The 15,534-nt window shown below is 45.2% G+C and overlaps 1 protein-coding gene across 4 annotated transcripts in view; it reads left to right on the plus strand.

The window, feature by feature from the left end:
• LOC149334770 (glutaminyl-peptide cyclotransferase-like) overlaps positions 1-15,534 on the plus strand; it is an 84,448-nt gene that overhangs the window by 20,424 nt on the left and 48,490 nt on the right. For 2 of the 4 annotated variants that reach the window (XR_016284824.1, XM_089555387.1), the window contains exon 2: positions 6,140-6,170. The exons of 1 other annotated variant lie outside the window; for it this stretch is intronic. Coding sequence is in view for 2 of the 3 variants with exons in the window: in XM_089555387.1 (XP_089411513.1) it covers positions 6,140-6,170 (31 nt within the window). In the remaining variant the exon portion in view is untranslated. The remainder of the gene's footprint in view (positions 1-6,139; positions 6,171-15,534) is intronic. One more of the 4 variants, XM_089555388.1, reaches the window with a different exon arrangement.

Genomic DNA, 15,534 nt, shown 5'->3' on the forward strand with positions numbered 1-15,534 from the left:
AGCTTGTCTTGGAAGCGCCAGTATTTATGTAGCTCGAGAATGACTTCATTCTTGTCAAGCGGCCACTCTGTGCTTGCATACTGGTGGAGTTGCACCAAGCTCAGGTCACTATCCATTTATTGCAGGACTTGATCCAGGCACCTGTCGGAAACTTGAAGACACGTGATAGCATTATTATGGAAATGCGCGCACTGTTTGTGAAGCTGTGCTTTACTGGGCAATCGTGATAATGCGTCAGCGATGAAGAGCTGTCTTCCACAGTTATATGGTATTTCTATAGTTTCAGGTGCATATGCTGAAGGTGGAGAGGGCACTGGCATGGCAGCTTTTGAGAATCATTTTGAGAGGTTTGTGATCCGTTTCCAGAATGACTTCTGGCTGTCTAAAAAGGTAGTCTTGGAACCATTCACAGCTGGTTGCAAACATCTCTCTATGTGAGCGTATCTTTGCTGCGTTTCCGTCAGCGAGTCAGATGCGTAAGCTGTCGGGTGCCCATTCTGCATTATCAGAGTTCCACTTTGGCTGCCGTCTGATGAGTGCATCAATTAGGAGGCTTTGGCAAGGGCCTCGCACAGTGCTTCAAAGCTCGCTTGCTGCCTGTCCTCTGAAACGGCATTCTTCTTCAACAGTTCTCGGAGCGAAGCTGTGAGTGTTGAAATGGTCAGAATGAAGCAGGAGACGAAATTCACCACACCCAAGAATATCTGTAGCTCTTTCCGGTCGCAAGGGGCCCGTATATGAGAGATGTCTTCCAGCCTCCCTGGATCCAGGCTCAACCAGTCTCGCGTCAGCACATGCCCTGCAAGAGTTGTTTTGCGGTTTAGTTTCAAGTTGTGTTCTTGGCATCTTCGCAGCACGTTGGCAAGGTTTGTGTCATGCTCCACTTTAGTTCGACCCCAGGTTAGAGTGTCGTTCGTGACTACTGCACACGCTGAAATATTTCCGGAGCTGAAGGAATACCGAGCTGCATATGCAGGAATTTGTAGCGACCGTACAGAGTACTGATCGTGCACATTTTGGAGCTGTCTTCATCCAGTTTTGTCTGTGAAAACCCTGTAGCGACATCCTAAATCGAAAAGAACCGTGCTCCGCTCAAAGATGGTGCATTGTCTTGTAGCATTGGCATAGGGTAATGCTCCTTTAGCAGCACTTTGTGCAATTCCGATGGAGCAATACATATCCGCACAATGTGGCTAGACCACTCTGTTGGCTCCATCACCTTGGAAACTACTCTGGCTGCTTTCATGCAGTCCAGTTCGAACTTTACTCTGTTCTCGACTGCAAACAGAATCCAGCGTGCTGACATGAGCACTCCTTAGGAACCCGATTTGAGCTTCAGGTGGTAGACGACACCCTTGAGCTTGCCTAATCCAGTGAAAACATCTTCATAAAGCTTGACTGCGTCGTAGAAGTCTTGTTGTTCTTGTTGTTGACCGTACAGAGTACTGATCGTGCACATTTTGGAGCTGTCTTCATCCAGTTTTGTCTGTGAAAACCCTGTAGCGACATCCTAAATCGAAAAGAACCGTGCTCCGCTCAGAGATGGTGCATTGTCTTGTAGCATTGGCATAGGGTAATGCTCCTTTAGCAGCACTTCGTTCAATTCCGATGGAGCAAGACATATCCGCGCAATGTGACTAGACCACTCGGTTGGCTCCATCACCTTGGAAACTACTCTGGCTGCTTTCATGCAGTCCAGTTCGAACTTTACTCTGTTCTCGACTGCAAACAGAATCCAGCGTGTGCTGACATGAGCACTCCTTAGGAACCCGATTTGAGCTTCAGGTGGTAGACGACACCCTTGAGCTTGCCTAATCCAGTGAAAACATCTTCATAAAGCTTGACTGCGTCGTAGAAGTCTTGTTGTTCTAGTGAAGCAATTCAACGAACCGAGCCCAGCTTTTCTGCGACTGAGCTGCTCAGAGTTACGGATATGTCGTATTCCATTACAAAGAATTCTGTTTCAAACACCCCCTCAGGCCCGGCCACATGATGATGAACACATTGCATCTCTTTTCTCTCAAAGCCAAAAATTGTTTTCAGAACAACACCGCAGTTTGTGGGTTGCTTCCGCGTTATCTTCTGCAGATGGCTGCGGTCTATGACTAAGCAGTCCGCACCGGTGCCAAGCTTGCACACCACAGGCGTTGCTTGTGGTCCAGCGATCATCTTTTTTGCTGTTTTGCTATACAGTTTCTACCCAGAAATCGTCTGCCTGTCTTTCTGTATTGGCTTCGAGTGATGCCACTTTGCTCGTTCACGGCAAAATTCATGCTCTTGGTTTTACATGCTGCTGCAGAATGCCATTTGCCGCATTTTACGAAAGTGCGTTCCTTTGTGGGGCATGCTTCCCTGGTCTTGTGAACTCTTGCACATTTACCACAGCAGTGACTTTTCACTCGGTAAACTGCGTTGACTTCTGCCTCACTTTTCATCGGCGACTAAATTTCTTAGCGTTGCTCCTTACCATGTCTCCGAGCGCTGCGCATTTGAGCAGTTTTGGCGAAAGAAGCTTTTTCTGAGAGAAGTCTTTCTTGGAAGTTTCATGTCACTCATCCCGAGAATGATTCTGCGTTGCGTTCTTCCACCTCATGAAATTCTCCGCAAGTAAGCGCAGTTCAGTTGACCAGTCATTGAAATGTTAGTATTCTTTCTGGTCACGCTTTCCAAATCGAGACTCGTCATGCACTGGGTTTAGCGCTGGCTTATAGAACTTGCGCTTGAGTAGTGCAATGTCGCTTTTCACCTCTTCAGCTTCATTTGCGAAGGTGCTGTACGTATTGTGGGCATTCTCCCCAATGCCTCTGGCTGCTTGTCCAGGTAGGTTGTACTCCAACTCTCCCCTTGGGGGTGGCTGCTCTGCGTTCGCGGCTGTGGTCGGGGGGAAGCCTCCCTTGCTCACTCTTCGGTTGCATTTCTCGGCCCCACTTCTCGCACCATGTGGATTCGACAGAGCGTACGAATGTTTATTCAAGAAAGTGAGCGGTTGCGTAGAGGGGGCTGGCTAAGCACGTCTGCATGATTGCGCACTCTTCCACTTTTCCACATCAGCAGAGGGAGGGAGATGGTTCCACTGTTCACTCGTGTGGGGGAAGAACGATTTTTGAAATACTGTTGTCCATGCAAAATATGGCCGTATTATTGCAGAATAATTCAGTCTCACGGACCTAAGTACTGGCAAGAAAACATATTTATCACAGTAATAAAGAACCTTCAGTCTGGCAGTCTGTCTCCGTACATGGGGCGGTTCTAGTTTAAGCTTGTTTAACACATTAGTGACTGAGGAAGACATTTTATAATCAGATAATAAATCTGGCAGCAAGACGCTGAACGCACTCTACCTTAGCAGTATCTTTTTATGAAATAAGGATCCCGCACTGTGGATCCATACTCGAGAACTGGGCGAACAAGTGTCCGGTATTCTTCCATCTGTACACATATTTGACGGGGCACTGCTTCTGAGCAGGAAACAAGAGTGTAGCAAGTGTGCTCGTCCCAACTGAGGCGTTTTTTAATTGTTAAGCCTAAGTATTTCACAGATGAGGCTGAATGAATATGCTGATCTCCAATGTGATAGGAGTAGGACAACATTTTCTTTTCGTGTGATTGATATTGACAGTTAGTGACTGCGACATGGCAACTAGCGTGGAAAGCACAAGGACAGCGACAAAAGGAACCGACGGGACAGCACGCAATACACACCAACTAGCCCAACTGTCTTCCATGATATAGACAGCGTACGTTGTTGGGCTAGTCGGTCAATCATGGTAAATACAAGGGGGGTACTGCGCACAAAAAGACACGGACAAGAAGATAACACAACAAGCGCACAACTATTCTTTCTATTTCTATTCTTTTCTTTGGTGATATAGAGACTGTTTTCCGAAAATTAATTTGCACCTCATACCGTTCGCACCAGTCCCCAAGTTTACACAGGCTCTCATTGGGTAGGTTCTGGCTGTGATTATTTTTAACAACACTGTAGATTAGCCAGTCGTCTGAAAACAGTTTACCCACAACACACTCATCGATATTTTTAGGAATGTCATTCACATAAATCAAACACAACAAGGGTCTGAGCACAGCACCAGATATCATACTTGCAGCTCATCATGATTAACACATGCACACTGAACATGCTGGGAGTGGTTTGCCAGATAGGCTTGAAGCCAAAGGACCAGATTTTCAGGAATTCCTCCTTCTCGTATACTGTTTAGGAGTAAAGTGTGTGGTACACGATGGAATGCTCTAGACAAATCTAAAAAAAACTGCATCAATTTGTTGGCGCTTATCTATGGCTAAAGCAATGTCGTGGATACAAGAAAGCAGTTGCGTAATTGTGGTGACATTTTTGCGGAAGCCATGCTGGTAATTAGCAAAAAAAATTGACTGACTCAAGATTATTGGATTATGGTGGTCTATGACATGTTCGAGAAGTTTGCAGTAGGTGCTTATTAAAGAGATGGGTCTGCAATTACAGCATGCAATCGGTCCCCTGATTTAAACACCGGAACCACTTTGGCCGTCGTTAACCAGTCATGTGGTAAGGAGTTTTGCTGGTAGAAAAAAGAACTGAAAGGTAATGCGACAGAACTTTGGTGTACAGCTTGAGGCCGTCAGTGCGTGGTGGTTTCTCTTCCCTTCCTTGGTGTGCAGAAGGAGGCCTTCACGACTGATAGCAGCAAGGTCAGGTGTGAGGCTGTCTGCTGACCAAATTCGCAAGCATGCAGAGTGGAAACTGTTGCATGGTAGCACCACGGTTTTAAACTTGTCCCACAGACATCTTCACCCTTCTCAGATTCGGTGTGGTAATAATGCAAGCTGTCAAGGTTGGATTCATCATCTGCTTTAGTGAAATTGTGAAACACTTGAACAGAACATTTTTGGTCCTTGCTATCAGTTTAACGATTGCACCAGCTTGGGATTGGCAATGCCATCTGTAGTACTGACTCTGTAATCTGTGGAAACATTTTTTGTAAACGCAAGGTCTAGTGTGGTCTGTGTTGCCGCCGTAACGTGTGTTGGTACGCTTGCAATCTCTTTCAGGCCATGGTAAAATGAGGAGTCGAGAAGAAGGTGTTCACGCGGTATTTTATGCTGTGCGCTTGATTTGTAAGGGATGACAGTGGTTTTGTCTTTGCAACATACCCACAAGGTATTTTGTGAAATGTGCCAGCAGGTTTTTGGTTATGTCAAGGAAGGCCCCTTTTTTCTGGGTTGAAGAAGGATGGATGAAGAGGCATGGACATCTGGGCGAGTTGGTAATAATTCATTGTGGGTGGTAGACGACGGACAAAAGCAACAGACAACACAGACGAGCAGCAAAATTTCTTATTGAGAAGATAAAACATGAAAATCTTCTTTCATGTATAAATGTTTCTTTTTGATTGCTACTAACTTAAAAGAAAGAATAGAAAAAGTATGAACTGCAAGCTCTGCTATAAACAAGAAGAGAACTTGCAGCAAGTGTCCCACATCTACCTCCACTTTGTGTCCTCACACGACTGTTTTCTCACATGGCACTGCAGGGATGTTGTCTGACTTGCAAGAAGTTAGGCTGCAAGTTAGGCAATAAGTTAAAAGTTACAAGAATAGTAGCCAAGATTATGTTGTGCATGTTTTAATTTTTTGTATCAATTTCTGACCCATTGCAGCGGCTTATTTTTGTTTTGCTTGTATTCTTTTTTCTTCTATGTTATCAGCATATTCAACCAATAAATTTTCGAAAAGTTTTGTATGCACAACTGTGTCGTTTTTTTTTCTCGTTTGGAAGTATAATAGGCTACAGTTTGATGTATTACAATGCGCAGTGCATTTAGCACTTCTTGAAGAAATAATTTTTTAACATGGTTTGCAGTAAGGACAGAGTGAAGAGGGGGGTTCATCCCCGTCAAAAACAGGAAGAAATGGGCTTGGGTGGAGCATGTGAAGGGTGGCAGGATAAGATTAAAACGGTAGCTGCAGCTGGCACAGTGATGTGGTCAGGCTGACGAGTTGTCGTTTAGACGAAAAAAGAAGCGGCCTTACTGCTGGGTGCAGAGAAAGAGGTGTTGTCTGTGGGTGTTGCTGTGAGTGTTGTCGTCGTCCATGTGTGTGACCCCCCGTCTTGTGTCTTCTCTCCCTCCTCCTTCCCTCCACCGGCTGCCCTGGGCAAGCGGACACACCTGCAGGTAAAGCCTCTCTGGGGGGGGGGGGACTCTCTCTGCTGCATGGCTACATCATTGATGCGCACTGAGAAAATGGGAGCCTGTCTCCTTTTGCAAAGAGTGCAGGTGTGCTCTAGTGGGGTACAGCTCAGGTGGGGAACGGCCGCTGTCATGACATCGTGCCCACACTTGAGGTGACCAGTGGATTTTTTTGGATTTCTTCATTTTTCATGCTTGTTAAGTTCTGTGCACACAAAGACGACACAACATGGACGGGGAAGATGCGACAGGCCGCAACTTTCAACTGTTTTATTCCGAAAAGTCGGATGACCCAAATAGGTGAAACGCGCTGTCGTTTGGTGCGTCTTGAGTCAGCCCTTGGGAAGGCACACGAAAGCTTTGGCAATCAGATCACTGGGCTAAAACTGGCAGGCTTTCTCTTGATATCGGTGAGTTCAGTTGCCAAAGCTTTGCTCAAGAAGATTAAAGGAAAAGGAATGATTCAATAGCCACAGTTCCTCGAAAGAAAGGGAAACCTGTAGTCATCCCCTAATGTGGCACATAACCTCAAGCGTGTGGCTAACAAGTTCAAGGTGCCCGTGGTTTTTCGGCTCTAAGGAAACCCTCTTCACTGTGTCGTCTGATTCCACACGATAGTAGCAACAATTCAGACTGTGAACCAGTTTGTGGAGGGTGAAAAAGGGTGTAGTGTACAAAATTCTGTAGAAACGCGGGAAGGTGTGCAATGGGGCCAGTGTGTGAATGAGCACCCGTGGAACAGGCTCACTCCTGCCCCTACACATCAGTGGATGGGGAACAGAAGGTGCCACAGCCAGTGTGTGATGCCAGGCATCTTGAGCAGGAGCATTGGCATGCTTGCGTGGGAACTGGTGGAGGCCTACCATGTTAGGAAGCACGGTAGTGCATCCATCTGTGACATTGTTTGACAGAGATTTTGCCTTCCATATATATACGAGCTATGCGACCTGTGCCTTTTCCGTTTTTTTTTGCCCAGCACGTGCCGATCTATCTGATCATCCCTTCCCTTTTTGGGTAATAAGTCACCTGCTTTTTGTGAATAAAATAGTTGCAAGTTGCACACCGTCGTGTCTTCCTCATCCTTATTCTGTCGCCTTTGTGTGCTTGGAAAAGATATCTGGGATTAACGCCACTGGGCCTGCTTTGAGTGGCTGTATCCAACTATTTGGCTGCAGGGAGTGGCTTCATGTGTCTTTTGTGGCTGCTGTAGGGTTTCCTCCAAGTGTTTTGCCCTTTTCCGCTTGTCTGTGTGACTTGTGTGCGTTAATGTCTCGTAAAGGTTGTGCCTAAATTATCACTGAGTTTGTGTCCTGGTTGTGTGCCAATAGGGGGGGCATGAGCAGGCACAACGTGACAACATCTATCCCCTGAACCCTACGAGGGGGGACCCCCAAAAAAAAAATATGAACTGAGAGTGTGCTGTCATTCGTAGACGTAGTAGAGAGTTCTACCGCTAGGTGGGGGTTAGTAGAGACCTTCAAGAAACAGCTGTGTAGACGGCATCAGTTTGTAGGTTAATATTTGAGCGTAGTGTTGTGTTTCGCTTGCTGTTATTCACTTGCGAAATGAAGGAAGTGTGTAAAAAAGCTTTGCCTGTGAAGAAACATAAAAGTGGCTGTCAGTGGCTGAATGCTGAAATCCTGGCTGCTGTAAAAAAAAAAACGAAGCTATCTGGTCTCGATGCCGCAGGGCACCAAAAATGACAAACTTCGAGCAGAAACTGCATTAACACTTCTTCTTGGGCGAGTTGGTGCATACTTGAATTGAAGAAAATAGCGCCAGAGCATGCAGACCACGAAAAGACAAGGACGAGACTGTCTCGTCCTTGTCTTTTCGTGGTCTGCATGCTCTGGCGCTATTTTCTTCAATTCGAGCAGAATATCGTCGCATCAGAAACAAGTTAACTGCACTTATTCGCTTATCAAAGAGAAAGTTCTTTGCACAACAGTTTCGCAGCACTCGTCGCGATGTCGGAACACCTGGTCTCTGATTAACCAGTTACGTGGTAACCAACGCTTGTCCATTCAAGAATCAGTGGAGCACAATTTCGGTGTTGTGTCGCATATTTTGGCGAATGAGTTTAATAACGATTTTTTCACTGAGCAATGGGTCGCAGTCCAAACTGTGAGCTCGGCGAAAATGACAAAAAGCGTATCGCCATCGGCTTTCCTTCTCTTATGACAGATTCTGATCTTTTCAGCATTTTGTCTAGTCTGAAACGTAACAAATCCGCCGGACTGGACAACATTTTCATAGGTGATCTGATAAGAAACATTACAGCTCTGAAAAATGTTTTGCTGCTTATCTTAAACGGCATAATTAAAAGTGGTACATGGCCAGAATCACTGAAGAGCACTCGCGTTGTTCCTCTGTACAAAAGCGGGAAGAAGATTGATATTGCAAACTACCGCCCTATATCTATTCTTTCCTGCGTATCCCAGATATTGGAAAAACATGTACTTTCTGTGATGAATGCTGAATTACTAAACATGACCTAATGAGTGGGAACCAGTACGGTTTTGTCAGTGGGTCAGGAACACAGGTGCTATTGGAAAATCTCTCCGTATTGCTGCATCAAAGCTTGGAGAACAATGAGGTGGCATTTTCACTTTTTGTGGATGTAAAAAAAGCTTTCTCCACTGTAAATCATCAAATTTTGTGCTCTAAACTTACTCGTATGGATTTAGGGGTCCTTTTTTGTCATTAATTGGAAACTACACAATCGTTCTCAAGCAGTCATGTTTGGGCCTATCTGCAGTGACGCTGTAAATCTATTGTGTGGTGTCCCGCAAGGGTCCATTTTATCTCCTTTGTTGTTTAACTTATATGTGAATGATATGTGTGACCATTTGAAATCATCTTACGCCAATGACACTTTACTAGTTTCAAGCAACCCTGATTTTTCATATGCCCTGGCTAACCTTCAGGAGGACGCTGTTAAAGTTAGTGATTGGTTTGCCTCAAATTTAATACAAATAAATTGCACCAAATCCAGACTTGTCTGTTTCGTAACCTGCATAAAGATGTACCCAGTGCAGGTTCCATATATTTACACACCTCATACTGCTCTTTGTGTTCTTGTCAACCTATAATTAGCGTCCCGTCGGTTAAGTATCTTGGTAGATACATAGACAGTGATTACTCACAGTGCACTCACAGTGCAGACTCCCATTTGTAAGAAACTCGGAAGTGTTGCATGCTTGTTGTTTGATTTGCGAACTATGATGCCATTTTCTATTAGAAAGTTAAGTCGCCCAGGCTCTGGGGTATAGTGCGTTAAGATATGGTATGTGTTGTTTTTTTAACTGCTCTTTCACATGGAAATGTCATGTTAATAGGATTTTGGAAAACATTGCTACAAGCGTTCTCTACTTGCCACAGGAAAACTGTCTTCACCGCAGCCGGTTTGCCTTCTTTTGACAATCTTTTTAAAGAAATTGTAGTACTGAAATATTTTTGGAATAGGGGACCGCAGCTTCGCAGGGGGGCGCTGCGGACGCCAGTGAAATGCGCCCTCTCCGGCCGACTCGGCATTTTTGACCGGGCAAACCGGTCACCCCTCCCATTGAGTAGCTGCGCGAGCGGCGCGCTTTCTCCTGAAAAAAAGCCAGTTCTGCACGTACTGTGCACGTGTTGGCCAGCCTCTTTGTGCAGTCGCGAGCTTTCTCCCTCATGCATGAACGCTGCCGAGCTTCAGAGGATTAGCAATATGTCCAAACGCGTTAGAAAGAAATGCGAACAGCACGGCGCCCACGCGCTGCGCAGTCGGAGTTTATCTTCAATGCGCTTTTACCTCGGTAGTAACAAAAAGACGCTAGAGTGGTACATTATTTTATCACAGATGTCTCTAGTGTATTTGTGTCTCGAGCCAAGTATAAGCGTGACTAAGATAAATTCCAACAGCGGAGCGCGTAGGCACCGCTCTGTTCGCATTTCTTTCAGTTGTGGCAGTACGCTCTGAGATGTAGGTTCAAAGAAACAGTGGACAGTGAATTTTTTTTTCGCTGCGCAAACTTGAAAAAAGAACTGCTGGTGGATCAGGCCCACTCCGTGAAGCAGTCTGTTGACAAAAAGCCGGTACCGTAATGGCGAAATGTGTATGGCAAGTAAATGAGATCATTTGAGACGTGGAATTCGAGGTAAATACCTTTTTTTTTTTTTGGCGCGGCCATCTTCGCAAGATACTTAATTTCTTTGGGTGGCTGAACAGTTCGGTGCATGCAGGTTTGTTGGCCAAATAATAAGGATGTTGTTACGTGTTTCGCTGAATAATAATGGAAATAATTTTTATTTTAACTTAAAATAAACTGGCCTTAAGGCGACACACAAGGCTGAAGAGAAAAACGAACACACGCACGAAATGCGCCTACCAGCTAAAAGAAAAAATGCTCTAGTTCGGTCTATCCCTACCACTGAGATAAGCGGTTGGTATATTTATTTTAATGCCGATTACAGCGCACGCACATCCCCAAAACAATTTATTTTCAGAGCCATCGCTCATATGCGAACGCTCATTCATGTGCAAGCAAACATTTTGATTATTTTTATTTTTAGAAATTTTTTACATGTAAAAGCAACTTCGAAAATTGAGCCAGGCGTCACAAGTCGTAACATTGAGGCGATCACTGGCCTTGCCTCCCACGAGTCTGCATAACGCTGCTAGCTGTTGTTGTCAGTCTCCAAAATAAAAAATGGCAAAGGTTTACTAAACACTCCATGCTTAGTGAATTACAGCAAAAACTGGTCAGAAATAATATTACGCGTGCAACTTACCAAACGTGTTTAGCAACAGAAAAAAGCTTACTTCACCCTGCCCACAGCAGTTATCGAGGCCGGCTGTTTCTTGTTCTCATCCATTTCACACCCAACAATTCCGGACAAAAACATTTTTGAACAGGAAAGAGTGTATGAACGAATTTTTTTTTTTCATATACTGGAAGATTTCACTGTAGCAATCTCCCATCGATAGGCTTGGATTTTTTTTTCCGTATTAACGTTTCTCCTATCGTCAACTGCTCGATACGAGTGATGAAAAATTTTTAAGATTTAGCTACATATAGAAAGGGTGGACCATTACCTTCAATATTTCCATTACTGTACGTTACAATTTTCCGATATTAATTTTTTTTCCCCCAAGAATGTAGGACATGTCCAGGAAATCTGTAGAAATTCCACGGGCAGTCCTCGGCCGTTGATGTTCAGAGAACTGTTGTGACAGCCCCTGACACAAGTTTCTCCACTCTTAGAACGTCGCGGAATTCCAGCCATGACTCACAGCAAGCGGCAACACCACTTTTGTGCTCCCGCGAGCAGGACTGCACGTGTTCACAATGAAAGAGAAAGTGCGAGCGGCGTGAGCAGCACGCGCGTACCAGTCGACAGGCAACTGCTCAATGCGCTCCGCTGGCGACGTGCCCGGACGGAAACGCCAAAATGACCGGCAGGGGAGAAGTGGCGCTGGTGCAGTGAGAGCAAACTTCAGGTGCGCTTCCCTATAGCACGCGCACACACACGCACTTGTATGAACACACCAACTAACCTTCGGCCCTCAGTCCCCAGGGGCTGCAGAGCAACGGACCAAGGCGGCAGTCAGACCTGTGACGCAGCGGAGGGGGCTGAGAATCCCTGGCTCCGGACAGGACGTCCTTGGAGACTGAACCTGGCAATGTTTAACTCTAGAACCTTATCCACTGAGGCTAGCTTAGCAGGGCTGTTGGAGGAATTAGCCGGTATTAAATGGGATGTCATAGGGCTTAGTGAGATCAGGAAGACAGGTGAGGCGTATACAGTACTAAAGGGTGGGCACGTACTGTGCTATCGTGGATTAGCAGATAGACGAGAACTAGGTGTGGGATTCCTCATCAATCAGGATATGGCTGGCAACATAGAGGAATTCTATAGCATTAACGAGAGGGTGGCAGCTATCGTAATTAGGCTTAATAAGAGGCACAAGATGAAGATGAAGGCCTACGTGCCCACATCGAGCCATGATGACCAGATCGTTGAAAGCTTCTACGTAGATGTGGAATCGGCAATGGCCAAAGTAAAATCAGAGTACACTGTACTGATGGGCGACTTTAATGCGAAGGTAGGCAAGAAGCAGGCTGGAGACCATATGGTACGTGACTATGGCATAGGTTCTAGGAACAGTCGGGGAGAGTTATTAGTAGAGTTCGCAGATAGAAATAACTTACGGATCATGAATACCTCAAAGACACTGTAGCGCAGCAAAAGACGAGGACACAAGAAACGAGAGACGAACACCACGAATACCTTCTTCCGCAAACGAGCAAACAGGAAGTGGACGTGGAAGAGCCCCAATGGTGAGACTAAAAATGAAATAGACTTCATACTGTGTGCACACCCTGGCATCGTAGAGGATGTGGAGGTCCTCGGTAAGGTCTGTTGTAGCGACCACAGAATGGTAAGGTCTCGTGTTAACTTAGATTTGAAGAGGGAACGGAGGAAACTGATGTAGCGAAAGGCTATTAACGAGTTTGCATTAAGAGGGAAAGTAGAGGAACTCAGGATTTTGCGCTTTAACTGAAGATGACGACCGTAATGTTCCAACAATGAGCAATCGTCTCACAAATATCATAACGGAGTGTGCCATAGAAGTAGGCGGTATGATGTAGTAGAACTTTTTGACGGGTTAGTTGGTACATCGTCTTGAAAGAATGTCGTACGCCAAAAAAAGGACGAAACGGGAAGGAAAAACACAGAACAGGAAAGAGGCGCAACTTCCCACTTTAATAACAGGAAAGGAAACCAGGCGCTCTTTTATAGCCGCTGAGCTGCACGAGGATGGTTTGACGGGATACCGGGAAGCTATCTCAGGAGACTAAGGATCTGATTAAGAAACGGCAAAACATGAGGACGTCTAACTCCATCGATAGAATAGAGCTAGTAGAGCTGTCGAAGTTAATAAATAAGCGCAAGGTAGCTGACATAAGGAAGTTTAACATGGAGAAAATCGAGCATGCTCTAGAAAACGGAGGTAGCCTAAAAGCAGCGAAGAGAAAACTAGGCATAGGTAAAAACCAGATGCATGCGATAAGAGACAAAGAGGGCAATGTCATTAGCAATATGGATAAGGTAGTTAAAGTAGCCGAAGAGTTTTACACAAATACAGTAGCGATTGCAATCAGAATATTACTGAGGCAGTGGAACACGGCAATGGGACATCCCGCCAGTAAAGAAGGAGGAAGTAAAGAAAGCCTTAGGAGCAATGCAGAGGGGTGAAAGCAGCTGGTGATGATCAAATAACAGCAGATTTGTTGAAGGACGGAGGAGAGATTGTGCAAGAAAAACTAGCCACCCTGTATACGCAATGCCTTGTGACCTCGAGCGTACCTAGAGCTTGGAAAAACACTAATATTATCTTAATTCATAAGAAAGGAGACGTCAAGGACTTGAAGAATTGCAGACCGATAAGCTTACTGTCTGTTGCCTACAAGGTATTTACTAAGGTAATCGCTAATAGGGTCAGGGCAACCCTAGACTTCAATCACACAAAGGACCAGGCAGGCTTTCGTAAAGGATACTCGACAATGGACCATATTCACACAATCAATCAGGTGATAGAGAAATGCGCAGAATATAACCAGCCCCTATATATAGCCTTCATTGATTACGAGAAAGCATTTGACTCAGTAGAAACCTCAGCAGTCATGCAGGCATTGCGGAATCAGGGTGTAGAAGAGTTATGTGAAAATATTGGAAGATACTTATAACGATTGCACAGCTACCATAGTTCTCCATATAGTCAGTAATAAAATTCCAATAAAGAAAGGTGTCAGGCAGGGAGACACGATCTCGCCTATGCTCTTCACTGCCTGCTTACAGGAGGTATTCCGGGGCCTGAAATGGGAGCAGATGGGGATAAGAGTTAACGGAGTATACCTGAGTAATTTGCGATTTGCTGATGACATTGCCTTGCTAAGTCACTCAGGACATGAACTGCAAAGCATGATCAATGAATTAGACAGGCAGAGCAGAACGGTGGGGCTAAAAATTAACATGCAGAAAACCAAAGTAATGTTCAATAGCCTTGCAAGGGAACCAGTTTGCAATTGGTAGCCAGGTGCTGGATGTAGTAAGGGAATATGTCTACTTAAGGGGGCAGGTAGCGACAGCTGATCCAGATCATGAGAGGGAAATAACTAGAAGAATAAGAATGGGGTGGAGGTTCCCTCAGGTCATGAATGGCAGTTTACCAATATCCCTCAAGAGAAGAGTATATAACAGCTGTATCCTACCGGTACTCACCTATGGGGCAGAAACGTGGAGGCTAACAAAGAGGGTTCAGGTTAAGTTAAGAACAACGCAGCGAGCTATGGAAAGGAAAATGATAGGTGTAATGTTAAGAGATCGGAAGAGGGCGGAGTGGGTGAGGGAACAAACGCAGGTTAATGACATCCTAGTTGAAATCAAGAGGAAGAAGTGGGCTTGGGCAGGGCATGTAATGAGAAGGCAAGATAACCGCTGGTCCTTAAGGGTAACGGAGTGGATTGCAAGAGAAGGCAAGCGTAGCAGTGGGCGGCAGAAAATTAGGTGGGCGGATGAGATTAAGAAATTTGCGTGAATATGGTAGCCGCGGCTGGTGAAGGACAGGGTTAATTGGAGTGACATGGGAGAGGCCTTTGCCCTGCAGTGGGCGTAGCCAGGCTGATGTTGATGATTATTATTATTATTATTTTATTGTTCCACCTGCGAAGTCTTTATGGCAAATTTAAAAGAACAAAGAGTGTGTTTGAAATTGTGTTTCCTGCTTGAAAAATCGGCAACGGAAGCTTACCAAATGTTGCAGTAGGCTTTTGAAAAGGATGCTATGAGCCGCACACAAGTTTTCAAGTGGTTTGGGCGCTTCAAATGTGGTGAGGTGAGTTTTGAAGACCATGCTTGTTCTGGGCGTCCTTCAACTTCTCGAAACAATGAAAACGTGACATGAAAAAAACAACAAGATTGTCGTTTCATGATCGTCCAAATTTCAGAAGAGACAGGCGTGAGTTGGCGCTCGTGTCAGCGGATTTTGACTGAGCAGTTGCAAATGAGATGTGTTTCCGCTAAATTTGTTCCTTGCCTTCTCACACAGGATCAAAAGAACATTCGATTGAATTTGAGCTGGGACTTAAAAAAAGAGGCTGAAAGTGATCCAAACTTCTTGACCAAAGTCATTACAGCTAGGTGATGCGAGTTGGTGTTACGGGTATGTCCCAGAAACTAAGCAAGCGTCAAGCCAGTGGAAGTCTCCCCGACCAAAAAAGCAAGACAGTTGAAGTCAAATGTGAAAATGATGATCATAGTCTTTTTTGATGTTTGTGGAATTGTGCATCAAGAATTTGTTCCC

This window comes from Amblyomma mixtum, chromosome 8 (genome assembly GCF_055824585.1).
Source record: "Amblyomma mixtum isolate Tamu chromosome 8, ASM5582458v1, whole genome shotgun sequence".
In the NCBI taxonomy this organism is placed as follows: Eukaryota; Metazoa; Arthropoda; class Arachnida; order Ixodida; family Ixodidae; genus Amblyomma; species Amblyomma mixtum.